This window comes from Lonchura striata, chromosome 1, assembly GCF_046129695.1.
Source record: "Lonchura striata isolate bLonStr1 chromosome 1, bLonStr1.mat, whole genome shotgun sequence".
NCBI lineage: Eukaryota > Metazoa > Chordata > Aves > Passeriformes > Estrildidae > Lonchura > Lonchura striata.
Genome location: NC_134603.1, coordinates 150,595,440 through 150,622,487, shown reverse-complemented (window position 1 = coordinate 150,622,487; position 27,048 = coordinate 150,595,440). Strand labels below are relative to the sequence as shown.

General features: G+C 44.1%; 2 protein-coding genes across 12 annotated transcripts in view; one reads left to right on the top strand and one right to left on the bottom strand.

The window, feature by feature from the left end:
• Nucleotides 1-8,755, top strand: part of GALNT11 (polypeptide N-acetylgalactosaminyltransferase 11) — a 46,665-nt gene extending 37,910 nt beyond the window's left edge. The window contains exons 11-12 of the mRNA XM_077789393.1: nucleotides 5,362-5,499; nucleotides 7,970-8,755. Coding sequence (XP_077645519.1) covers nucleotides 5,362-5,499; nucleotides 7,970-8,101 — 270 coding nt within the window. The 3' untranslated portion in view covers nucleotides 8,102-8,755. The remainder of the gene's footprint in view (nucleotides 1-5,361; nucleotides 5,500-7,969) is intronic.
• Nucleotides 8,756-10,886: 2,131 nt separating this feature from the next.
• The window catches only part of KMT2C (lysine methyltransferase 2C), a 189,860-nt gene continuing 173,698 nt past the window's right edge, over nucleotides 10,887-27,048 (bottom strand). For 9 of the 11 annotated variants that reach the window (XM_021555310.3, XM_021555313.3, XM_021555320.3 and 6 more), the window contains 17 exons: nucleotides 26,663-26,875; nucleotides 26,129-26,293; nucleotides 24,760-24,901; nucleotides 23,519-23,666; nucleotides 22,550-22,728; nucleotides 22,301-22,455; nucleotides 21,855-22,107; nucleotides 21,135-21,274; nucleotides 20,072-20,176; nucleotides 17,118-18,237; nucleotides 16,028-16,164; nucleotides 15,727-15,869; nucleotides 15,294-15,462; nucleotides 14,330-14,446; nucleotides 13,634-13,707; nucleotides 13,151-13,259; nucleotides 10,887-12,922 (listed from right to left, as the gene is read on the bottom strand). In XM_021555310.3, the coding sequence (XP_021410985.2) occupies nucleotides 12,830-12,922; nucleotides 13,151-13,259; nucleotides 13,634-13,707; nucleotides 14,330-14,446; nucleotides 15,294-15,462; nucleotides 15,727-15,869; nucleotides 16,028-16,164; nucleotides 17,118-18,237; nucleotides 20,072-20,176; nucleotides 21,135-21,274; nucleotides 21,855-22,107; nucleotides 22,301-22,455; nucleotides 22,550-22,728; nucleotides 23,519-23,666; nucleotides 24,760-24,901; nucleotides 26,129-26,293; nucleotides 26,663-26,875 (3,462 nt within the window). In that variant the 3' untranslated portion in view covers nucleotides 10,887-12,829. The remainder of the gene's footprint in view (nucleotides 12,923-13,150; nucleotides 13,260-13,633; nucleotides 13,708-14,329; nucleotides 14,447-15,293; nucleotides 15,463-15,726; nucleotides 15,870-16,027; nucleotides 16,165-17,117; nucleotides 18,238-20,071; nucleotides 20,177-21,134; nucleotides 21,275-21,854; nucleotides 22,108-22,300; nucleotides 22,456-22,549; nucleotides 22,729-23,518; nucleotides 23,667-24,759; nucleotides 24,902-26,128; nucleotides 26,294-26,662; nucleotides 26,876-27,048) is intronic. The other 2 variants (XM_021555312.3, XM_021555311.3) reach the window with 2 other exon arrangements.

The following is a 27,048-nucleotide window of genomic DNA, read 5'->3' as shown; positions in this document are numbered from 1 at the left end:
CTAGCTTTAGTAAAGGTGGGTTGTGCTGGACTAACTCGATGCTCTATGACACGGGCAGAAGTTTTCAGGGTATGGAAACTGCAGCAGTGGAAGCAGAGTGATTTGTGATAGTCCCAGCAAAATGCTGGGTGCTTTGTCACCCAGGGGGACTTTCTGCCTCCTGTTGTGGCCTCACCCAGCTGAGTGTGACAGAGGAAGGCAGAGGGGTGTTTGCAGTTCTCTCAATAAGTGTGGCTGGCTCTTGACGTGTGGCCTTCAGGTCCAGTTGTCAGACAGGAGCAAGTACAAGTACATCCTTGTACTTCACCTCTGGAGCACTGAGAAATCATCACTGTGACCAAATTGCCAGTTCCTTTGTTAAAGGTGGATGAATTAAAGCTGGCATGGGAATTGAGTTTTTCCTATTTGATCTGTTCAATTAGCTGCAAGACAGTCAGCAAGTCCTGTAAATATAAAGTGTAATAGTAACTGATGGGCCATCATCACCAAGTGATTGTACATTTGCAGTGCCAAAGCTGCAATTCTGAGCCATGCTGTTTTTGGGTGAGAAAGCCTGGGGCATGATGTCCACACAGTTATGCTTCCCTTCTCCTTGCTGCAATATTTCTCATAATAAAGTGCCACAAGCCTGAAGGAAAAAACTGTTGATTTTCCACATCAAAGCTTTTTTCTGACTTTTTTTAATCCAGGAGAACAAACTTCAGTTATCCCTTTGGTGCTGAGAAAGATAAATCTGCTCTGATTGTTGATTTTTGGCTTCTTTTCTCACAAATCTGGTTTACTTGTGGTAAATTTAGCAATTATTTCTTATTAAAAAAACTGGCTGTGCTATCTTCTTTCACAATGATTTTGTTCTCCGACCAAGTATGTTAACCAACACTGTTTTTCTGTTATTAGACTTATTTTGTTCTCCTAATAAATCCCAAGAGTTCATTCAGCCAACTTGCTGTCATAACCTCTTGAACAATCTTGCTATAGATATGTGAGAACAATGTAGAGAAAGATGACATTTATTTAGCAGCTTCTTATAAAAATAGCAAGAAACATCCTGACTATTGGAAGCTTTAAGCTGTAGTTTCACTCAGCTTGTTGGCATTTTCAGCTGGTTTTGCTCTAGAATTATCTGGTTTATGCCTTTGTCCTAGGAAAAAAGCCTGTGTTTGGTCTGGTGAATGCATGTGAGAGCTGACCAGCCTCTCTAAAGGCATGGGACTGGCCTTAAAAGCAGTTCTGTTCTGCCTTTGGTTTATACTTGCTTTGTTTTCTCTAGGATTCATGGCTGCTAAGGAATTTCAAATTCTCATTTAACTTGGACTTAAATAACAAGTATTCCATAACTTTCAATTGTATCAGCATTATGGGCAATCCTTTTCATTGTAAGTTGACTTAGATGGTCATCACTAAGTAGAGCTGAAAATTAGTCAAGCACATCACACTGTCCTGTTTTCTCAGACTTGACATGACTGACATTCAGTTCATGTTTTTGCTATAGGAAGAAAGTAATAAGGGAAGTGGTTCTTGTATCTGGAAAATGTATTAAAATTATGTCTTTAAGTTATAATGAAAACTAGGATGCTCTGTTAAGTGTAATAGGAACAGTCTGGGATAATTCTGGGGACTGAACAGAAATTTAGGAATAAGTAACAAAAATCTTGTTAGAAATAAGTGGAAGAGGTGATGGGATCTTATAGAGCAGAGGTTTGAAGTGACAGAAGAGGCATCTGTGCTCTGGACCTCGAAAAAATGTACTCAAGCACAGGACTTCAGAAGAGGTCTGTTAACATTCCTGTAGCACTTAATAAATGTAAGAATATATCCTTTACAAGCTGTTCAGGACTCAGAAACTACAAGGTCTTGCTCCCACATGCAATTCTTCTGTAAGATCTCTCTCTTTAAATCTCTAGATCATGGCTATTAGTTAGCTTTTCTGACACAGCGCATGTCTGGAGTGAGTGTGAAGATGTGCAAATTGTCTTGCTCTTTTTCCATAACCTATTAAAGGCACAATTCTTTGGTCCCTCTAATGTTTGTCTTGAAGCATCAGTGGCACAGAGCTGTGGAGCAGAGGGCACATACCTGCTTTGGAACGACCCTCAAGAGGATGCTGGGTTTCCAGAGTAGCAATAGCTACAAACAGTGATTAGAGCCCACCAAACCTGGCTGTTTGTGGTGATGGTCACAGGCTGCTTGGTGCTGTGATGCCATTGCTATCCATAATAACAGGCACTGAAATATCTGCAGGTGGATGTGATGGTGCAAATAGCTGGGCACATCTCCTCTTCAGAGCTGAAGCAGCTTTTTTGTGCTCTTAAGCTGAATTTTTATCTTTTTCAAACTGACAGAATAATGTAGCCATGCCAAGCTAAACAATAGATTGTAACTGATGCAAGTACTGGAATATTCAATGGGTCATGGCAGGGATTTTCTTTCAGACAAAGGGCTGTTTCTGCAGTGGTCACTTTCTTGTATTTACTAAAAATTTTCAATGTATTATGCTAGTACTAGTGAAATTTGCAGATCAGATAAAAATGTGTATCCACAAAGCTTTGCCAGTTGGCCAGCCATGCCTTTTGCTGCACACCACTGATCTCTGAAAGTCAAAGGGTAAGCAGATGTTTCCTGGCTTATTTCTTACAATTTTGAAATTCAGGAGAAGGCTGTGGAATTTGTCTGAGTCACATGGATGAAGTAAAGTCCTTAAGGTACTGAAGTCCTGGAAAGCCTCAGTCTTAAATCTGTAAATAGCTTAAACTACATTTTGAAGGGTCTGAATTAAACATCCAGTTCTTCCTAAGCTGCACTTTTGTAAAAGAAGTTTAGACTAACAGAATTCATACTTGTGGACAAAATAAATGGGAGGAGGTCCAAAGATCTACTGTAGCACATGCTGTGCACCTGCCTGAAGGTGTCCATGCATTTTTTATGAACCTGTTGCCTGTGTTGAGAGGCAGGGAGAAAAAGCTGCTAGAAAGAGGCCAGTCCTACAGCATTCACTAAATTAAGTACTTCATTTAATCACAAACATGATCAATTTCATTATGGAGAGGGGATTTTTCCATAACATCTGCCATTTAGATTTTATTTGAAAACAGAAATGATTCATTATACTCTAATTGCATCTCACTGATTTTGTTTGATACCAGTGAAAATGGCCAGTGCCTTTCCCTAGACCTTTGGACCAGATCATTGCCATATGTCTCTGGGGGACAGCAGTCAAAGGTGCTGCTTTCCTGAGTGTGGGAACTGGACACAATCCCAGTTTTAGAAACCAGTCTTCACAGTGATGCTCTCCTAACTCTGCTACTTAGGAAGTGTGTACAGGTTGAAAATATCCTGCAGCTCTGTTGCCTCTTTTTAAAAATAGATAAGATTTTTTTATGGTTGTGTTTGGTTTGGTTTTTTTTTGGTTTGTTGTTTTGTTTGTTTGTTTGTTTGGTTTTTTTAGAAAATACATAGAATAAAAGAAGAGAGCTCTCAGAAATGAGACCTAAATCCTGGGATGGCATCTTTCTGCTTACAGATTTGAGATACCTGCCAGGAGTTTCTCTCCTATATGGGGCTGTTGCTCCTGACAGCCTTTAGCAACAACAGCTGAACATTATCCTTTTAGTCTTCAGAAGAAAATAAGTGAATAATTTTTGGAGTATGCTAAGGCTTGCAGCTGTGTAACAAAGAAACCTCATGGAGTGGCTTTGCTTTCCTGGTGTTTGAATCTGTTCATAATCTGCAAATTCATAGTGATATTCTAATCTGGATTTGGAATCAAATTTGGATCTATTTTTCTTCTTTCTTTTGTTTTCTACACTAAACACATAATTAGTTTGAAATTAATTTTGGCTGTCTTGTGCAAGCCTTTCTGGAGAAGTATCACACTGGAATTAACTACTGTCTTGTGTTGCCATTACTCAGCTTTTGATGAAAGATCTGTTCCCTGTGTCACTGCAGTCTTCTCTCTCCATTCTTACCAGTTCATCTCTTTCTTGGATTTGGCTCCACCATTGTTCTTTCAATAGTAAATCTCTCTGGCAAGTCCTGCCATTTCTCCATTTTCTCCTCCCTCTTTAATCTTGCCATGCTTTCTTTTTCATGGCAGGCTTTCAACAGAAAATACTATTTTAGAAGGCACAAAATGCCTGAGGTTGGGGCAAATTTTAATGTGATCTCTGCACTTCTTCCTAGGAGGCCTTCCTTGTGTTGTAATAGTGATAATGAACTATGTGCTTTCCAGTCATGCTGTCCAACTGAGGCTGTGTCCCAAATCCCAGCACCCCCCAGAAGGCTGCTTTTTGTTTCATAGGCCAAAAAAAAGACAAATCAAAATTTATGTGCCTGACTTTTCTGCTTAGAGTTTGATATGCCATATTCTGACTGTGAAACTCATGCAGACGTAATGGAAAAACAATTACACAGTGGGCATGGCAAGTGCAGCACTGAGCTGAGAAATGGGAACAGGGCTGGAACAGGAGCACACCACAAGAACTTCATGTGTTGTGGGTACTTCAGGGACAGGTATGGGGGGCTCAGCTGCTCTTGTTCACAGGCTCCCATGTCAGGGGAAAGGGAGTTGCCTTGCTCAACATCTCCAGAGGCTGGGAAGTGCTGTCTAGCTGCCTCCTCTGTGTGTTGGGAATAGCTGTCACTGGGTGTTGAGCCCACATGGTCCCAGGATCTCCCCTGCACTGCAGGGCTGCAGTTTCCATTTACATCTCTTTTCTCTACCCCTCTGTAACCCAGGATGTTCTGAGGTACACACCCCAAGTTCCTTAATTGCTTTGCTTTCTGGCTTGGGATTCAGACTCTCCTGTTGGTGATGGGAGCTCCAGGTCTTCCACAGATGTGATCTTGGCCAAGGGAGGGAGAACCAGCAGCTCCTGCAGTTGGACCAGGCTGCTGTTCCTGCTTCCCTGAATGTCCAGCTGTGCCAGATGTGCCTTACTGAGAGCCAGCAGGGTGTGGGCATGAATGGCAGCAACTGGAGGTGCCTGACATTTCTGTGCCAAGAACAAAAATAACTGCTCTGTTCAGGGAGCAGGTGGGAGGGGACAAACAAGAGGCAGCTTGAGCATGTCCTTGCTGCTTGTTGGAATTGACAGTTGTTTTTTTCAGTGTGATCACACAGAATCTCTTCTGTCACGTAAATTCAGGAGCCAAATTGCAGCTGAAATTGCAAATATGAATCAGTGCATTCCTGTTTCATGCAGGTGGGCCCCAGGGAAGGGGCTGCATTCAGTTCTCAGCACTCACTGCAAGGCCCATCTCTGACATCCAGATGTTGAAGCATCTCCTCTGTAGGGGAACAAAAGATTTGAGGAAACTGCCCTGAAATAAATGCAATAAATGTCTTTCTGTCTTCTGTTTCAGGTCTGGATCTACAACGAGGACCATGAGCTGATTTTAAATAATCTGCTTTGCTTGGATGTTTCGGAAACTCGCTCGTCCGATCCCCCTCGTCTCATGAAGTGCCACGGCTCTGGTGGCTCACAGCAGTGGACGTTTGGGGTGAGTGGAGAGGCTGCCATGTGGCACAATTACTTGTAATCAGTGTCTCAAGCAGGGACAATAGCACTAACAGGGCATCAGGGTTGAGTTTCATTGTGACTAAACCTCAAATGTACCAAGGTAGTTGTACCAGGCCTGGCCCGTGGTTCAAGCAGCCTGTACAGAAGTTGCACAGGCTTTGATAGCTGCATTTCAGTCTTAATAGGACTTTTGCTGAGCTCTGGGACATGCAGGCCCTTTGCAAAAAAGAAAGGTTTCTGCAGCTCTACTGAGCCTTTACTCTGCCAGTCACAGCCACCCAGAGCACTGTGCCTCATCTGGGATATGCCAGAGAGAACAAAATCCACCCCAGAGCTTTGTCGTGTTGTGTTTGCAGGCTTGGGAGACAGGAGGAGTCCATGTGGTGATTCCTGCTTAGTGCTTGAAGAAGCACAGGGCAGAGCAGTTGCTTCTGTCCTGTAATTGATCTCATTAGTTTAATTGCTAAAGCCTGGAGTGGCCAATTCCACAAAACTGAGCCAGTGCTGCTCACAAATGGAATTTGTCTCCTGGGCATTCACTCAGAGGCTGCCCCTCACATGCCCTCAGCCTGGCTGAGTGTTTGTAGCACCAACATGGTTGAACAAAGAGAGGGAGGGCCCTGCCAGCACTGCACTTCCAGCACACTCTGCACAGCCTGTCTCTGGTTCATGCCATGTTGCTGGTTGGCAGCTCAAGTTCCCAAGGGCAGTCCCACAGGTGCTGTTGCAGCCCAGGATGGTGTGGAGATACAGAGGCAGATCCCGAGTGAGCCCAGGGTTGTGTGTGTCTGACACTGGCACCAGCACTGCCACAGCCCCCAGGGCAGCGGGAGTAGTGAGCTGAACAATTCTGCTGAGCAGAAGTTATTGAAGGTTCTGCAGCTTTGTTAGCGGGCAGGGATTTACAGGAGTGGGGCAGTGGCCACTGACATTGGTGCCTGTGGCAGGGCTGGATAATCTGCACTTCACGTGTGACACATGGGCTTTGAGCTGCCCATGGCCACTGTGGGTGTGGATCTGTACCAGGGTCACACTGGTGCTCATCAGTGATCCACAAGAAAAGAAAGTGACTCAAATACTAGGATTGCTTAGGAAGGGGATAGAAAGTGAAACAGGGAAGTTTGTACTGCATGTGCTGGTCCCCTCCTCTCAGAAAGGCTGAATTAGGGCTGAAGAAGGCTCAGAGAGGCATGGAAAGGCAAATGGAAGGTGTGGGGCACCTTTCCCCAGAGCTGGCTGAGGTTCTTTAGATATCAAGCCTTTTGGAACAAGGGGAAATCCACTGAGTGAGTTAATGATACAGGGAAATACTAACTGTGCACTGCCAGCTGTGGTACAAAACTTGGATTGGGGGCATATTTTGGAGGAGTGATTTTTCTTAGCACATCCTCCTGCTTCACTGGATATCTGGTTGTGTCCATAAGCAGTGGCAGCAGAGCCTGGCATGGCTGTTCTTGTGTATCCGCTCCACCTGGGCAGGAGAGCAGGAGGTGGCTGCCCATGGGAGCTGCTGGGGCTGTGCTGGGAGCCCTTTCCAGACAGCTGCAGGAGGCTGGTAGTAGAGATAGCACAGTCCTCTAAAGGTAATACAAGAATAGGATCTGTTTTCTTGTCACTCTGGGCTGGGGTTTGGCCTTGCCCTGGCTGTGGGCACCCACCATGACCACACGCCTGTCACATGTGGCAGCTCCCCAGCGTGTGGGTGCTGGGGGCAATGGCACTGCTAATGCATGGTCAGATGCAGAATAGGGACCTCTCCAGGGAGAGCTTAAAGCATCCTTGCAGTGCCTAAGGAGGCTACAGGAGAGCTGGAGAGGGACTTTTTGCAAGAGCATGGAGTGATGTTGTAAGGGGAGATTGGCTTTAAACCGACAGAAGGCAAGTGTAGGTTGGATATTAGGAAGAAATTCTTTGCTGTGAGGGTGGTGTGATGCTGGAACAGGTTGCTCAGAGAAGCTGTGGATGCTGCATCCCTAGAAATGTTCATGGCAAAGTTGTATGGGTTTGGAGCAACCTGGTCTAGTGGAAGGTGTCCCTGGTCACGGTAGGAGAGTTTGACCTAAACAATCTTTAAGGTCCCTCCCAACCCAAACCATCCTAGGATCCTATGACCTGTCTGTGCCCAGTACAGCCCTTGTGGGGTCTGTCTTTGCTGAGTGCTGGGGAATGGGTTTGATCATCCCTCCACCTCATTAAAAGACTGTGGTATAAACAAAATCCCAACTGGGGGCCTGTGAGGACATGGGAGCCTTTATTTCAAAGTCTGGATGTGGTTATGGGGTGTGCTGTACTCCACTACTGCTGTGGGTCTGGTGTGTCAGGGAGGCTGCTGAAAGGCTCATCTGTCAGGAAGGAGCACCCCCTCCCCCTGGGCATCACTTCCAGCTCCAGTTTGACAATGGAAACAGAAATTTTAGTAAATAAATCCCATCTGTCTGTGTCTACTCTAGAAAAACAACCGCCTGTACCAGGTCTCCGTGGGGCAGTGCCTGAAGGTGGTGGATCCACTGAGCCACAAGGGCTACGTGACCGTGGCCATCTGCGACGGGTCCCTTCCTCAGCAGTGGCACTTTGAGAGCTGAGGCAGCGAGGAGGTGGCTGAGGAGAGTTCAGCTGAGCCCTGGTTCCCCTTCAGCCACGATCTGAAGTCATTCTGGAGGGGTTTGTGTGGGGCCTTGGCTGCTGCACCTGGCACAGCCACGGAGGGACCCGCGGGAAATGTCCTGCCCTGAGGAGCTGAGCGTGGGAGGGTCCAGGAGGTCCCTGGTGACACACTGAGAGCAGCAGCCCCACTGCACCAAGAAGTGAAATCTATCATCAGTTCCTTGGATGGTCCTGGATTGTTGGACTGGCTTTAAGTAAGAGAAATCACTAGAGCAATGTAATTTAAATGGTGAGATTTCAGCTTTGTGGATCTTTTAAATGACAATGACAGAAAGAAGTCCTCCTTGACTATTTTATGCGCAGTATCTCAATAATTTACATTTCTAGTATGGGATTACTGGCCAAAATAATTTTACTTTTTCTGAAAAATATTTTTTTTCCTTTTCATCTTCTGATAATTGTCATTTGAGATATTTAAATTCAGTTTTTTTAATTTTAGGACATTTAATGTAGTTTGAGTTCTTTGCTGTCATTCGTCACCTCATATTTAAAACAAAGTAACTATTGCAAAGTCTATTTTGATGACTCATGACAGTAGCTGCATTTAAAATAAAGTATCATTTTTTAATTAATTTGTATGGCCTTACTCTTTGTAGCTGTTGGACCAGAAATCACCAACTTAGACACTAATGTTCAAACAATTTGGGTCTTCCCTTATTTTCACTCCCTTTCTCCCTTCCTCCCATCTTGGAAGGCTTGACAGATAATTTCTCAGGTTTTTTTCCTCCACTTCTCTCTTTTATTTTACTGTTTCTTTGACTTCCTGCCTCAGCTTCTTCAGTGTGTGGAAGCTCCTGCAGAAGAGAAAAGCTGCTCTTACCCAGTGTGTTTTTTCTTAGCACCACTGCTGGCCTGGTTTCCCACAGCACAGCGATCACCTTCCCTGGGAAGGCAGAGTTTGGATCTCAGAAGTGCCAGGACAGCTTTGCCTTTCCACTTGGGCAGCAGAAACATTCTCCAACTGCACAAATACTCCAGCATCCACTTACTGACCTTTTGGGCAGCGTGAAGAAAATAATGATAATGCTAGAATAATTACAGACCCACATCTTCCTGCACAGAAGAGTTGCTTGTGCCAGACTCTGTTTGGTCCTTCAGCCACCTGGCAGGGCCAGCACCTGTGAGGAGAAAAGCAGGAGGATGCAAGGGAGCAGGTAAGAGTGGCCTGGCCACAGGGCAGCTGCTTTGCCTCCTCCACAAGTCCTGGAGGGAGTGAGCCCCTGGCAGGGAGAACGAGGTACCAGGGTTTAAAAAGCAGAACCAGCTGGCTGAAGTGGAGGTTTTTCCAGATTAAGCATTAATGGGAGAAATTAAGAGACCAGTCATACTCTGTCCTACCAAGAAAAGCCTCTAAAACCAACCCCAGCCCCCTTGGTCAGCTGAGCCCGTGCTGTGCCTTGCTCAGGGGCTCCTGGAGTCTTGCCAGCAGCTCCCAGGTGGCTCCTGCAGTCAGGCAGGGCTTGCAGGGCAGGGCTGGAAGGTGCTGGCAGCTCAGGTGAGCCCTTTCGCTGGCAGCCTGGGTGGCTGCTGTGTGTGAAATTCCAGTCTTTGCTGGGTGACAGGATGAGCTGCAGCTTCCTTTGTGCCTGTCTGGTTCCCCCTGACTGCAGCAGCTGCTGGCACAGCTGCCCCCAGCTCTGTGTGGGGCTTCTCTGTGACACTGGCGGTGGCAGCCACATTGTGCAGAAGCCTTGCTTGGCCTTGTCTTCTGTTGCCTGTATGATGTCTTTTAAAAAAAAAAAGTTAAAAAATCAGAAAACCCAAACAGGGAGACCAGCAGCTTGCTTTATTTATGGTCTGAGTTGGTTGCCACAGGGAGTTTTTGACCCTTTGTTCCCAGTGGGGAGAGCTGGAGGCTGCTGTCGCTGGGAGCGGCACCGATTTCCAGGAGTGGATGGAGGTGATGGCGTTTTGGGTGGTGTAAGTTGTTCCTGCAGGGCATTCCCGGCCACAGCCAGATCTGGTGCAGCCACACAGCCAGGCCATCACCTGAGTAAAGGTGAGAGATCTCTGCTGGGAAAAGCCAGCCCGGGGCCTGTTCCCAGCTGGGCTGCCTGGTGTAAGCAGAGTTGAGAGTTCTGCCCTGTGTTTGAGTGACCCAGCTGATCTAGGAGGCTTTGGAGAACAGGAAGCACAGAAGGAAAAGCTTCATCCCAGGGTAGGCACTGTCACAGCCCCCAGCTTGCTGCAGTCATACTGAGAATTTATTATTTGTAAAGAAGGAAACTCTGCCTGGGGCTGAATTTTAAGCCCCTGTGTCAAGGACTTCCTTCTTGCTGGCTCGTGTGGTGGCTGTGGCTGCCAGGGGTGCAGACAGATCCTGCAGCAGCCAAAGTGCACCATATAAATTACACCAGGGAGCAGCTCTGGCCTGGCTGCTTCCCACTGCTCCATGCTCAGTCTTGGAGCCCGTTTTTAGTCTGGAGCCATGCTGAGATCTTGCTGGGAACGTCTCTGGAACCCAGCACTGTCACATGGAGGTTTAACCCACTCTGTCCTTTGCTCACTCCCCCTCCTGCAGGGTGCTGGGGAAGGGTGCTCAGTATTCCAGCTCATGGGCTGAGATGAGGATGTGGCACCCACTGTGAAATTTAGGATGCACTGGAGAAGGGGGAAGGCAAAATACTTCTCAATGGTGGAAGCAGGCACAGATCCTGGAAGAAGCAGAAACCAAACACCTCAAATGACAACAGGAGGATGCACTTTATAGATGTAAAATATTTTTATTCGTAAATGCTGATCTTCTAAATCTGTTTCCACAAATTCCAAAACCCATAACACTCTGTATACTTCAAAAAATTCTTTTTTTTTTGTGTTGTTTTTGTATTTTTTTTGCCAACATTAGATACTATTATACAGAACAGAAAAAACTGTAGGACAAATACTGGTAGGATGTTGGAATATTGTACAAGAGAAGAAAAATATTCAAGAAACAATTTAATACAGCTATTTATCAAGAGAAAAATATATACAATTGATTTATTCTGTAAGATAAAAATACATCATGCCATATACATTACAAGTTCAGAACTGTATTACTGAATATACCAACAGTTTACAGTCCACTTTAATTGTGCACACAAAAAAAAAAACTTCATTTTTTTTTTTATATTTAGCCTGTGAAGTGTCAGTACCAGAATTTTAAGTACAAAATAAAAAGCTAACCTGGTTCAAAATGCTGATTAAATTTCTACAAGCAAACACAAAACAGTGTTTATTTTTTTAAAGAAATGTAAACAAAAACAATCCATACAAACACATCTTTAAATTACATTTTCCAAAATCCTATTGCCAGAGTCCTGCAGCTGCAAGCACATTACACCTAATTTTTTTTTTCCTTGTTTTCCTTTTAAGAAGGCTATCTCATGAGACTGAAGCTCCAACTCATTCTATGCTGTTTACATGATTTCATCTGTAGGCTGAACAGTCACCTAATCCTTGACTACTTTTGCTGAAGAATAAAAACCATGTCCAGCCTCTATTTTGGGTGGTTTTAGCAGTTATTCACAGTTATCACAAATTGTAAGCACAAAAAAACCTGACTTAAGAAATAGGGATGCAACAATATAATACAAATAAAATTAATCTAAATTACCCAAACATCTACAAAAGTCAGAGTTGTAATATACACGGCCTTTAGCAGGCTTAAGGTTTACTTAAAAAAATTCTCATAAGACCACAGTTGAGACTGCTTTAAACATACAAAACCCCTCTCTTTAAATTGAGATTTTGGTTATTCCGAACTGGGAATCGCATGTCCGTGAGTACATGAGATCATATTGTAACATCCCTATCAATGTTTGAGAATAAGCACCCGAACTGCTGCAGAGTCTGGTAGCATTTGGTCAATAACTATTTTTATACTGTATTTTTTTTTTCTCAAAATATTTACACTTTTATACAAAGTAACAGAGTTTGTTAGTTCTGCAGGTAACAGCAGCAGCTTGGCTTTCTTCTATCTTTCTTTTTAAAAATAGCTTCATTCACTTATTCAATAATAAATACAAAAAGGTTCTCTTATTTTACAGAAATCAAAAACTACAATAAACTGACTCATGGAATCAAGTATTTAAATGTATTTTAGTGCAAGTTATTTTTTCCCTTAGCTCTATCCCTAAGGAAGTCGTTTCAGTACATTCCTTGTTCAGTGGTGTCTACTTTTATTTAAAATTTTTTTCTTTAATTAGAGGGCCTGCCCCTTTATCAAATAAGGCTGTGGCCAGCACTTTGGACTTCTCCCTTTCGCTGGTGATTTCAGTCTTACATTCATAGTGGCCACCTGCCCTCCTGCAGGTCAGCCAGCGGTTCTTTGCCCAAGTTAAACAGTTTCTCCTTAGTGAGCTCAAAAACAAAAGTGCTGGACCATTCTGTTAACTCAGTTTCACCTCCACGTGTCTGGAAAGTCAGCTTCAGATTTTGCCGGCTTGCTTCTGGTGCTTGTTGGTTGGTGGGTTATTTTACCTTTTTTTTTTTCTTTTTTTTTTTTTCTTTTTCTTTTCAAATACTTGTGTAGAAACCTGTATTTCCAGAAGTGATATTTTTTTTTTCCCCCTTCAAAAAGGCAACAATTTTCCGTCGACAAAATCAAAATGTGAATCACTTCTTCCTAGGGACAAGCAACCCTCAAAGACAGCAAGGAATGCATTCTAGTTCATCCACTTTCGGCAGTTTACAGCTCCACAGTGACATGGAATCTTGTGCTGGTCATCTTCAAAATCAAACTTATAGTCATAGCAAAGCTGGAAGGAGAGGCATGACAGTGGTTATGGAAGAGCTGGGATTTGCCACAGCTTTCCCTGTGGCTACAGGTTAAACAGCAAAAGGCTGCACTGTAAGGGACAGGCACAGTTTTACAGGAAAGGGGAAGGGAAATGTCACCTCCCCCCAGAGCAAAAAAATTTGTACCAGTGGCCAGGAATCACAGAATGGATGCACGTGGCAGGAGGGGTGTAAAGAACCTGCCCTACCTCCTCTCCCTTCTGGATTCTTCTGCTGGAGCTGATGATAATTTTGTGTCCTCTCTCAAAAGTGACCACCTCAGCCACGCAGTTGGGCGCACACGAATGGTTGATGTACCTACAAAAGAGAAGTGGGACGGATGAAACCTCTTAGGAAAACCTATTCTTGAGGCTAATCTGAACCAAACCTCAGGATGGCCTTAGCTCCACGGGCTCACCGCCTTTCCACATACAATTACATTACTCTGTACTTGTTTCTTTACCTAGAAAATGTCAAAAAAATCAAGGATCAAAAAAAATTCCTTTCTTCACAGCTGCCATGAAATGTAATTGGAAGATGAGCAAAGCTGATGGAAGAGACAATGGAACAGTCTGAAGACTGAATGTACCAGCTGAGAGAATAAACCCCACAAACTCAGAGCCTCCAACAGCCCCAGGCCAACGCGGGGGATGCCCCAGGAGGAGGTCAGGGATCCCTCCAGGGCCACCCACCTTGCAGGGCCTCCCGTTAGGGTGGCGTCGATGACGTGGTCGTTGTCGATGCGGAACATGTACACGCCGCGGTTCTGGAAGACACAAGTGGCACAAGGACTCTGGAGAGGTTTTACTGCATTGCCAGCGATGAGCCAACAACATGGGCCAGCTCCAAATGCCCTCCTGCATTCCAGATCAGGCCCTGCCCACTGGCTCCCAAGGGAAAGCACTGTCACGTGCTGCCTGTGTCCCCGTGGGTTTGTGAGAGATGATGGGTCATAAACACAGACCTCTGGACAACTCTTGTTTTCCCTAAGAGCTTCCTCCTGCCTTTCATCTGGGATATTTGACTGCTCCCCAGACAGGCACTAACTGTTACAATGCCATCAAGTTGCACAAAGGAAGTGGATTTAAATTTAAGAAGTTTTTGTTAAAAACTGAGGTCCTGACATGTCTGCTCAGAACGGTGTTCTCTGGAACAGAGCATGTGTCCTCCCTACCTGGCCATGGTGCTGTGAGATTTATTAAACATTGAAATATTCTGATAGCAGAATAGCTGTAGACTCCTCTGGTTTTATTTTAAGCCTATTTCCATTTATGGCACAGCAGAAAACAAATCAGGGGACCTGAATTCATCAGGCAGAACAGCATTTGTTTTGTTCTATGAATGCCTGAATGGGAAAGGGGAAAGAGAGAATGAATGAACAGCCTTACCTGAGACTCATAGAGCTTCTCCTTCCTGTTTGCTACCTCATTCCGGATAATCGTCCCGATGTATTCAATGACCATTGTGTGCTTTTCAATGTCTCGAGCAGCATATAAACCCAGGCCCTACAGAAAGTACACTGAGAGTTACTAACTTCACACTCACACTGTGTTCCTCACCGTGCCCCAAACCAGCAGTGGGAAGGGGAGAGGGAGAAGCAGCACTGATTGATGCAGTAACAGCCCAGTGCAGAATCCAGCCTCACACAGATCCCAAAAAGCTCAGCCTAGGTGAGAAAGCTGCTCTTACCCCTCTGCCACTAACTCTGTAAGGGTTATAAATTCACTGAGAAATAAAAGTGGGTCCTGCGAGGAACCCAGGCATGGTGAAGTCCAGGCTGAAATAAACAAACAACCGTGCCCACACACGGCCAGATTAGTGACAAAGCTTTTCCAAAACAGACTGCAGGGCAAACCAGCAGCATCGCATAAAACAATGGATTCTATACTCCTATAAAGGCAAACAAGTAATGAGCTCTTCCTCCTGGTTTTGTACCACTTCATCAGCTTGGCCTGAGCATCTCATGCTTCCACTGTGTGTTTCTATTTTTATTAAGTTTTACTATGGTTTTGAGAAATAGGCTAAAAAAACCCAAACAACAAAACACCCCAAAACTTTAAAAAAATCCTTTCTCTAGATGACAATAACAAAGGAATTTTTAGGATGTTTACAGTAATTAGAAACAAATCTTGCCTAAGGTAAATCTGTGCAATTGATGTGCCACATACAAACTGCCAATTTTGGAACGAGACTGGAAGGAATTTTGCAATAGATTTAGTTTCAAATTTTCATCTGGACTCGGATAAATATTTATATATAAGATACGGCATCTATAAAATTTAGCTGTAAAACAGATATTGATGAAAGCATATGTCATTTTTGCAATAGCCATTTCCTGAAGCTGGAACTGACCTGGATGCGAGAGCGAGCCAGGTACACGTTGGATTTCCACTCGGTTTTCATCTTGCGGTACTGAGAGGACTTGGAATGGACGAACTGTTTGCTGTAAGGCGCGTTCAGCTCCCCCGTGACTGTGCTCTGAAAGGACTTTGATGTGCTGGTGCTATTCAAGGTGTGAGGCCTGTAGGAATTGGGCATGTAACAGGAAAGAATACAAGAAAAACTGAAGATTTCTCTGAAAACAGCCAGGAAACCCAATAAAAATCCTCTCAGACATACAGACACTTAAAGCCAGCTAGCGGAGACACAAAGCAGTTCCTCTGACTGGGGCATGCACATTCACAGCCAAGGACGACAGGGTTTGTAAGCAGCAGACGAAAGCACAAATAACCCTAAAGCAGCCTATAAACCCTGGGCTGTACTATGTGAAATTAAAACAAAATACCTTAACACAAACCTCTTGACATGGGTACTCATTTTAGGCTCGGCACGGGCACAGCCCGTGGGGTTGATGGCAAGAGGAAGTTCCATTAAGGGGTTTCGGCCGTAGCGGAACGTGTAGTTCTCACAGGCCTCAACCCCTGGCAGCTGCAAAAAAAAGAGAAAGAAAAAAAAATACAAATAATTATGTGTTTAATTACATGTGTAACAAAATGTTTACTTTTCCATGCTTCCTTCTGTTCCATTTCTCATGTGTCTAACCAGCAAGTGGGATGATCCAGCAAGAACTGGGGTGGTGAACTCACCGATTCTGCAATCCTGGCCACTGCAGACACTGTCAAACCAAAGAGGTCTTCACCCTTCAGATAGCCGGGGAACAGCTGGAGCATTTCAGATTCTTTTCTAACAGAAGCAACGGGCTCCAGGATTTTATCCCACACACCTACACAACCATTGGGAGAGAATTATGGTGACCAAAAAAATAAAAACTATTGCACTTGGTTTTAAAACAAATGCCTGTGGGCATGGGAACCAGAACCCAGCACTGGGAAAGCTTTTGTCTTTGATTGCCTATACAAACAGGTCAGGATCTAGAAAATGAAATGGAGAATGACTATTGAGTTGCTAATTTTTGGGATTTAACAAATCCCAAACAAAACCACCACTGATTCTGCACCCTCAGTTCTCAGAAATGAAGCTTTCAGTGTTCTCAGCATGGAAATTTTCGGTCCCCTGACAAGAACATGTGCAGGTTTCTCTTGAGAAATGCTGCAAAAGTACAATATTCTGAAAATTCACAGTATATTCTATCTTCACTGATTGTTTGTAGTCAGAGCTCATTCTGTGAAGGTGTCAGCACCCACAGCACCAAGGCCTTGAGACCTGGAGGGTTACAGGCCTCCAACACATCCACAAGCCAATTTCCAAGATCTGCTTAAGTGTTTATGGACACCCTGGACATTCTTTACCCTGACAGAGACATTACCCACCCTGAGAACAACGTGGTAACTCAGCTGTTTTTAGAGCTCCCTAACTTGAGCCCAGCTGATTTGAGGATAACTGAGCAGTGGCTCTGTGTTTAAACAAAGTCACTTTTCATTAAATGAAACCTGTGCTCAGTTTCCTACTGCTTTAGTTCATTTTCAATACTCAATCTTGGGTCTCCTCTGTCGACTTGGAACAATTCTTCTGATCTGCAGCTTATACAATTTCTTCAGAAGTGACCACAGTCTTCATAGCAGGCTATGAAAAATGGGCCCTGGAAGCTCACTATAAACGTTATGTTAGAACAGTGCCTGCAATAATTGCTCCAAACAGGTACTGTACCACAGGAATCAGCAGTACCACAATGAACAGCAAAGCCACAAATTCATCACCTTAATTCACAAAATTTACCTTTAGGCGTTGTGTCAGTCAGAACCAGATCCTCGTGGCCCTGCTCCACCACCTTGATGACGAAGAGCGGGAGCCCGTCCTTCTCCTCGATGGAGCAGAGGTAGCGGCAGCGCCTGTTGGCGTACCTCATGCTCCAGTACAGCCGGCTGGCCTCGTAGCCCACGGGGAAGAGGGCTTTGGAGGAGTGGAAGGCCTGCATCTGCTGTGGCAGCAGCTGGCCCACGGTGTGGAAGATGAGGCTCCCCACACGGAAGGTGTGGTCGCGCTCCCCGCGCTGCACGATGCTGGCGATCTGCCGCACCTCGTCGCGCTGCACGTACACCCTCCGGAACACCGCGAAGTAACTCAGCTCCTGCTCGTGAGTTCCCTTTGGTTTGTGCATGGGGCAAAGCATGGTCTTGTCTTTAAAAAACATGCATTGTGCTTTAATGGCACAGGTAAAGTGATAAATATTGGTGCACCTTAACCTGTGGCAACCGCTGGTGGCGCCCATTTTGTGACAGAACATGCATTTCATCTGCAGGCCTCTCCGCAGTGCTAGTTCCACGTTTATTAAGGCACCAGCTTGTGTCTCGTAGACTTCTGTAGACCAAAGAGCACAGTTCAAATGGACCCAAAGGTCTAAATCCAGGTTGAGAAGCCTTGCTGGTCCATCAGTTAATCCGTCACCCTCCTCATGACAGAAGCAACATTTCCTGTAGTCTTTAGGCACAGGGTCTGGCTTAAGGGTTGTGCCCAGTTTTTTAAGAAATTCATCTATTTCTTCTTCACAAGGAGGTTTGAACGATCCTTTAGGAATCACAATCTGAATGCTCCACTTTTTCCATTTCATCCCTTTCCATTTCTTACTGGGAGGCCGGCAGTCCTCCAGACTGCTGTGTATTGCTTTTATCCTGGGCTTGAGTTTCACCGTTACCTTCAGCTCATCCGGTTTCGCCTCCACCTTGGCTGCTTCGAACGCAGGGGGGAACATGATGGGGGGAGATGAGGGAGGAGAAACCTTTTCCTGCAGCTGAGGCAGACAGTGGACGTCCAAAGTGGAGATGTTGTTGCTGTACTGATGGAATGCTTTGGGCGGCCTCTCCTTCATTGGCGACTGTGGCAGGGTTGGGACCGATTCCTGACAATCAACAGAAAACTCTTTAAGAAAAAGATCCCTAACTTGTTTATCATTAAATAAAAGCCAAAAACATGGGCAGCTCAGTATGGGAGAGGCTTCTCCAAATGCCTAAAAACAAGATGCAGTAACAGAGAAAGATGGAAATTATCCTGACCCATGTTACCACAGTTTGGAGCAGGATTTGGAGCACGAAACTCTCCCAGCCTACCTAGAACATGGTGCCCCTTTAAAACACGACAAAAAGCACAAATAATCCTTTGTCCAGGTTCTGAATGCAAAACTCTTCTATTTCCCTTGGTGAGCTGACTGCCAGCTTTAGTTCAGATTCTTAGAAAGTTTTGTTACAACATGAAGTAACCTTAAAATATGGGTCACAGAACTAATTTAAAGTGTAAGAATCTTGTATACGGTAGAAGTGGAAAATTTATAACTAATGCCACACATTTTTTTCCTGGAAACAAGAGAGGAGGAATTTCTTCAGGGATTTGGATTTGATACAACTTGAGGACTTAAACTATTCAGTCACAGTAAACACAAATTATACCTGCAGAGATTTGTGGGGGAAAAAAAACCTAAGAGAGAAAACAAGAACAACAAAGGAAGTTTATATTATGAAGTGCTTAATGTGGTTTGTGTGATTAATCTTGAAAGAGTAAATTAAAGGATCAAGAGGCTGAACATGACATTTAATTAACTTAATTAGGTACATGCTGATGCACTTGTAGAGGAATGTTACCCTGTTTGTACAACAACTGAAAATGAGCTACACGGGACATTAAAAGGATATGGATGTACACAGAGTTATCTTCTCCAGGACTGTATTTTTTAAATTCAATTCCTCCTGAGAAAGTAAGTATTATGCACTTGAAGGAAGACTTCAAACTATACAGTCTATACAGGACTATGAGAACATATTAATTAGGTAAAGCTTGAAGGACACAGCCTGTTCTGTGCAACAGTTTAGGGGAAAAAAGGTACATTTGATCTAGAAACAGCAGAAGACAAGCTAGTTAAAAGAAGTACTCAAAAAATTTTAACTGTGAGAAACTCAAGGAGATCACTCAGTCTTCAGTGAAGACTATTTCACTTATAATGACTAAATAATTAGATAAATTTAAGTTCCCCTTCTCTGACACTGAATGACCCTTGAGACAGCAAGAAATGATGCCCTGTTTCTCTCAGGTGTTGTAAACCCCTTGCAGCATCTGCAGGTAGAGAACTACAGAGAACATCTGGGACCACCAGAGAAAATTCCCTGGCCTAATTCCACCTTCACTTGAATGATCTTCTTCAGTTGTACTTCTCCATTAATAAGGAATTCCTTTTCCCGGTCACTGTCAGCTCACAGGCTCCTTACTGGTGTTCTGGTAATCGATGCTTAAAATGGCAGCTTCACCCAAATAGTCAGGGAACAGGATTCTATTTTCCCAGGTATACTGAACAAATGAAACTCTTTTTACAAACTTGCTGCTCAATTATTTTCACAGCTGTAATTTTAACTGTACAAGCCAAATCCAAATGCAGGATATACCCCTTGAAAATGTGTCTGTGGTCGTTTACAAAGCCCAGAGAACTTGAATTATGCATTTTTGAGACTGCATCTTCAAAGCCTGGGAGGGCAGCTTTTCTGCCATGCATCTGTCAGACGCAAAGTTCTGCAAATATGATTTTTAATTCATGCTTCTGGTTCAGAATTTCAACATCTGAATATACAGCAATTAATTTATAAACCTCTCAAATGAAGTGCAAACTTCCCCCTTGGCCTCTCTCTGTTCTCCAACAAATAGCTGCAATAATTTCAGCTCACTTGGATCTGTCAGTGTTTGATACTTACTTTATTCTCTGAGTTTTTTGCTTGCACAGCTGCTGAATAAAGAACAAAGCAGTTGTTGCTACAGAATACAATGTCCTTCATTTTATCTGAGCCTTCTTGGGAATCCTGGGAATCAAACACAGAAGAGTGTAAGAAGTGCATTTTAATACCATTCTTCACATAGTAAGTGTAATGAAACAAGTCTTCTAATCTGGCTGGAAACTCTTTTATTTGTAGAACATTTGTGAAATAATGAGGGATGCTGTGATATAAATACTTGATTATTTGACAGATCTAACGTTACCACCACCTACACCCTTGTTCTTCAGCATTTCCTGCCTTTCACAGAAGTTTAACAATCAAAATAAAGCATTCTATACCATGCACCCATCTGCTCCATAGGCACTCTTGCAAAGCAAAATCCATCTTCTTTTATCTTTAGATGGGGAAAGAATGTCTCATTTCAGCCTAATCAAAGCCAGATCACACTGTTTTATCTACTGATCCATCTGCAAAACCTTACTGGGAATTCAGTGCATTCCTGCCTGCACGAACACTTTACTCTGTGCAAGTTCTGGCTATGTCTTTGTGGTGTAGTCACCTCCTGGTCACTGATGAGCAATGGCATTCTTTGAAGGAATGACAGTTCCCAGTGTAAGGACAAGAGATTGCAGCTGAAATCTGATTCCTGCCCAAAAGGAGTGCAAGTACTCCTGCTCTTACAGCAATTCCTGACACAGCAACGTGGCTGCCTCACAAATGAACTTTTTTTGAATTGAGGTCCCTGAAGAGGTCAGGGAAGGAGCTTGGTAGCAGAGTTTTGAGAACTCCCATAGATGGCATCTGTTTTATGAAATGTACTGGGATTCATTTTGTATTAGCAACAATAACTTTGGCTGAATTTTTTAGCTGTACTGCAGATGTGGCTGAATGTCCCACCCTGCATCAGGACACACAAGGAAGGGGGACAACACAGGAAGCTGAAGTGCTCTTGGCTGGCAGGACAAGCAGGACTTCGTGCCATCCCTTGCTTTAAGGAGCCCAGCTGGGCACAGGGCCCTGCCCTGGGCACCTCAGCACTGACCTGTTTGAGGAAGGGCAGGTCTTTGAAGGATTTCCTCACGCCACTGCCCAGAACCACGACCTTGCAGTGGGAGCACCAGCGAGGCCGCAGTGCTGAGCCTTCTGCCATGCTCTGGCTGTGATCCTTGTAGCCAGCCAGACCTAGGGAACAGATTTTCTGTCAGAGGCTGGATCAGATCAAACCAGATCTATGAGAGATGACAGTATTCTTCACTGCTCTAGAGGACTAACACCCTCCTGGACAGGGCATGGAAGGAGGGCTTTAAACCTTGACCTGATAGATAAATTGTATAAATCAGACCTAAGACAACTGTACAAACCAGGCAAAAAAAAAAAAAAAACATCTCGAGTAAAAAATCAAAAAATAAACAGAGGAATACAGGATTAAATAACCATGTCAAGCTTTCCAGCATGGGAACAATCTTCCTGAATTATGTATTTAAAACCAGACTGGACATAAAGAACCCTAATAATGTTGGGAATTATGGGAGAAATGCCGCACTGACAGTGTTGTGAACAGACAATGGAAATCAGAGATGGATGAGAACTACTTATGGTTAAATCCAGGAGCATCCACATGATCATGTAAGAAGTGAAAAGTTTTATTTGGAACAAGCATCCATTTCTGAATTCTAGAGCACGGATTTATGAGGTTGAAATGCATCCAGACTGACTCAGTAAAACCCTGGTACTGGACACTGGGAAGTTAAAGCCCACTCACCATTGCTGTTGGCAGGGAATGGCACATTGGGCTGCTTCAGCCCATAGGGCCCCACGATCCTGGCAGGTCCCATGGATCCTGCCTGGGGACCCTGCAGGAGCAAGTGCTGCCTGTACTCCATAGATGGGTTCACTCTGTGAGTGTTGGTGGCTGCCATGGAGGATGGGACATCTGGAGCATTACTGACCTCGTAACTGTTAGGAATTCTGACATGGAGCAGGTTGGAGAATGCTGCTACAACATTACTGATGTTCTAAAACAGAAATAAAAACAAACCTTTGGTTGCATCTGACAAGCAGTTCAGACAGCAAAGATACAAACTATTAGAAGATTGCAACAGCAGCATTTCTGCACTGTAACCCCCTCAGAGTCACTATGTGTAAACCAAATTAACTGCTCTTGTACTCTGTATGTAATACATGCTTATACATGCTTATTCTTTTTACCTCAGCAGCTGTGGGATGTAAAGTAATTGCTACAGAGATAAGGCCAGATTTAGGGCCATTCTGGGATGGTCCAAGCTGGGAGGAGAAGAAGCCAGAACCAGGTAATGCTCCTGAACCAGGTTCTGATTTTATGTAATTCCTTTTGGCTTCTGAACCTGAAAATAAAACAGAATACACATTAATACTACACTTATGGGAATAGACAGAAAAACAATCCCAGCTGTAATGTTCACTCTGCTGCAGCCTCACCTTTCCCAGTGCTGCTGGGCAGGATGGGAATGATGGGAGATGGGACAGGTTCTGGGTTCTCCTCCTTTACAACCGACAAGTCTGGGTAGCGACTGATCTCCATTCCCACCACGCTTTCAGGAGAGGAAGAAGGAACAAAGCTGTCAGGAGTGTCCCTGTCTTCACAGTGATCTTGAACCCTGCAACAAAACCCAAAAAAAGCTGTTTTGGAAATGGACTAAACTTCTGGTAAGCCAAAGTTATAAATCATGACAGGGAACTAAAATGAACTTGCTAGTTGCTACTGGTCACAGAACACAAGTAGGTGGTTGGCCATTACCTCTGGGAATCTCATATTCCATGTCTTGGGGAAGATCCATGAAGAAAACAAAGACAGTAACAAAGCCAAACCCTCTGTTCATGGCTCTATCCACCAGGGTTAAAAATGAGCATTTAATATTTGAACTGCTTTAATATTTAAACTGTCTGGCCTTTGTCCACACACAGGCTCCAGTGCTTCACAGACACCCATACTTTGGGCAGGCAAGTGGAAGGGAGGCAAAAGGGAAAATCTCTGCAGAGACACTCGTGTTCCAGCCAGTGTTTCTCACCTGGGAAACTGAGTGGAGCTGTGCACTTTCAGGCTGGCTCTAGCACAGTCTTGCTGCTGCTACAGCAGTCACCTGTCACTGCAGCACCACACTGCTCCAGGAAAAGCACCTACTTGTATAATTTTCTTCCACTTTTAAGAGATCAAGGTAAGGAATTCCTAATGATTTAACAGAATCTAGCAATGGCTAGAATCACCTGCTTCACTATGCTGCTCTCTACACATGGAATGTTATGAGTTAAAATGATCCCATTCCATTCTGTGCCCTTCTGTGCCTGTGCAAAAAGGATTGTGTTTCTCTACACTTCACAGTCTCATCCAAATGAAAGATCACAGAATCTGCTCCAAATACCTTTTTAAAGATGTCAGGTAAAACCTACCTTAACTCCTCCTGGTTGTTGTGAGGTGGTGTTGGAAGTGAAGCAGGAACATCCACAGTTTTGGGGCCCTGAGCCATTGCTCTGGCTAATAAATCATCTTGTGGTCTGAAAGGCAACTGGAACTGCTTTGGCCCCAGAGCTTTGGTAACTGAAACCAGAAAGGCACAGCACAATGAGACATCTGGACAGCTCTTTCAGTGATAGACATGCTGCCTGCTGGGTGTGGGTGGGGCCTGATGGTGACCATTCGAGATTAACTTCAATTTTTACAAAAACCTGCAAACTTTGAGCAAACAGTCTGAAAAGCTTTTGTGTGTGTCTTCTGCCACTATGAGAGAATGTTTGTTTACTTAAAAAATCCACAAAACTACAAAAAAACAACAATTTTGCAACAACAAAGGAAAAGGAGTGTGAAAAAAAAAGGAATTTAATCACTGAATAGTATTTACAAAGACCCAGTATAAAAAATAGAAAGTAATTTTAACTGTCCAAATTTTAAGTACCAGGAAATACATGCTGACTACACACATTCTGGATAGGCTGCTTTGAGCTCACTCAACCAAGGAGCTCATGCCAGTCATTTGTACTGGATCCAAAAAACTAATCTCAGGTTTTTCTTTCTCATTTCTTAAGAGTGTGTCTAGCTCTCAAGATGTTTTTGAACAGGAACAAGGCAAAGGCACTGACACCTGATACTATACTGGTGTAAAATACTACTGGCTATTAAAGATTATAACCTTGAAAAGTCTGGGCATTTTGTTTTTATAAAGCAGCATTGCAACTGAGAAGCATCCTAGGAGGTAACCTGGAGGAGTCTGAGGAGAGACCTCCCAGCAGCCTCCAGCTCCCTCATGATAAGGGGCAGAGGGACAGGTGTGGATCTCCTCTCTCTGGTCACCAGCGAAGGGAGCCAAGGGAATGGCCTGAAGCTGTGTCAGGCAGGTTTAGGCTGGATATCAGAAAAAGGTTCTTCACCCAGAGGGTGCCTGGGCACTGAACAGGCTCCCCAGGGAAATGGTCACAGCACCAAACCTGACAGCTCCAAGAGCCTTTGGCCAACGTTCTCAGGCACAGGGTGGGACTTTTGGGGGTGTCCTGTGCAGGGCTGGGAGCTGGGCTCAATAATCCTTGTGGGTCCCTTCCAACTCTGTGTGTTTTGTGATTCTAAGATCTGTTTTGCCATTTGCTAATAATGCTAAAAGCAGGACAGACTTCCCAGAACCAACACACACCAGCCTTACCATCGTGGCCTCCCAGCACTCCAGCCTTGCCAGCGAGTTCCTCCGTGGTGGCGAAGCCATTGACCAACTTCTGGCAGGCCACGGGCGGCGGTGTGGGAGGGAGAGAGGCCGGGGGGGTCGGGGGATTGCTCAGATTGTTCTGCTGAATGATATGGATTAAAGAACCATCAATCAATCAGGATGGAACACACAGAGAGAATTTCCCTTGTTCCAACACCAGACAATGCAACCCCCTCAGAGTTTTACACCCAGATGTAGAACTGATATGCAGTTATAGCTGAGACCCTAGCATGAGACAGAAAGGCATCTACTGTACAAGACATAGTTCACATGAGTAAACACTGCCAAACACACTACCAAAAGAAGATGTGGCTAAACTGTTTACAAAAATGCACAAAGAACATTTTAAGGAACGGTTTCAAACAAGTTCCTACAATTTCAGCAAAGGTCCCAACTCCACTGTGAGAGAGCTGTTCCACAGTGACTCTCCAGAACCATGAACAAGTCACCTTCCCCAGTTGCCCCTCAAGGGGAGGCTGCCTCACATTCAGCACAGGATGAGCTGTCACTGAAGCAGCTACCATGGAGCAACAGATGCTCTGCAAGTTCATACTCTGGGCTACTTCTCACCAGTTTATTCAACTGCCCATATTTTAAATGAAAATTAAATGAAGACTTCAGTATCTGTTGTTCCTGCAGTCATGCCACAAAGCTAATCTTCATTACTTACTTTTGACCACAATAACTATTTTTGTAGGTCCCATTCTCAGCTTACACACTGTGTAAGACTGGAGAAAACATCACTGGTTTTAATAGGTTTTTATATTAAGGTATCCAAGCAGCAAATTTGATTCTGTCTATTCAGTATCCCACTGCCCTCCCAGTATTGCCACTCTGATCTCAGAGACTAAGTTTTAAATGCTATGGGTTATTAACTCATCAACAAACTGTCTATTTTGTTCAGAGTTTCCAGGGTCTTAGTTAGGGCTCGGTGGGCAAATGAGAAAAACTCTATTTCTTATTTAATTCACATTAAGAAACATTTAATGCTTTCAGGGACTCTGCAAAATACTGAGAATTCAGTCTTTTCTGCTCCACAAAACTGTAATTACAATTTTCATTATTCAGTATCCATTTGTTAAAAGATTATTTGTAGTTTTTAATTAGTTTACAACAACACAGTTTCCAGAACCAATATCCACTTTCAGAGAGTAAAACAATGGTGACTGTTTCACATTATCTAGTCTAGCAATAAAAGGTTATTTTTCTTCTAGTTGCATAAAAGGCAAGAACTCTGACTAGCAGTACTAATACCTGGACTTCTTTTCCCACAGAGAGCACAAAACAGAAATCCAGATTAAAACCATACCTTGTAAATGAGCTGGGAGTAGTAATCTGAAGCCCCATCAAGAGTAGCACTACCAAAACTTCCCACAAGTCGATTCCCACCATTTAGTTGGCCACTGCCATAAGGGAGAAAGTGTGCAAAGCTCACTCCAATTATTGGTTCCACCAAAGGCAGAAGAGAAAGTTGCTGTATTAAAAGAAGACAGAAATTAAGTCTAAGACAGAATACTGCTATTCTCCAGTCAGTAGAGTGGTTTATAATTTAAAAGAATAATTGGAATTTATCCAGTCAGGAAATTGTTCAGCTCCAGCTCCCTGCCAGCTCATCCAGAGGCTGCCAGAACTGACAGGAACTCTGTGAGTTTGGGACTACCTGCCATGTCAGCCCACCTTCCAAAATTAACCATCAAACTTTAAATTCCCTGATTTCGTGGAAGCTCACATTTTCCCACCCTGTGCTCAAAATTCAACTTAAGCATCAACTTCACTTCCACTGGGAGAAATCCACTGTTCCACATGGCCTCTGGACTGCCTTTCCCAGCCCCTGCACACTCACCTGTTTCAGCTGGATGAAGGTATCTGCATTAGGATAAACAGCCTGCTTTTCTTCTTCCTCCTTTTTCCTTTTCTTGGACCGAGGAGCTGCCTTCTCCCCTGTCCTCTGAGCCCGCTTGTTTCTCTGCTTCTTGGTTTCAGGTCCTACATCTGCTCTCTGGAGCTGGCTGTTACTGCACCCAAATGTACCTTGCATCTGGGCTCCTGCAGTTTGCTGGTGTGAAAAAAGGAAGTGCAGCAGAATTTTTGACATGTTGATACACACTTCTCTCCTATTTACTGCACAATTCTGAAAGCACAGGCACAGAGTAGTAAATCTCACTGATAACAAAGTGTATTTTACTGGCAGGTGGAACTGCTAAACTGTCCTACAGACAGAACTATGAC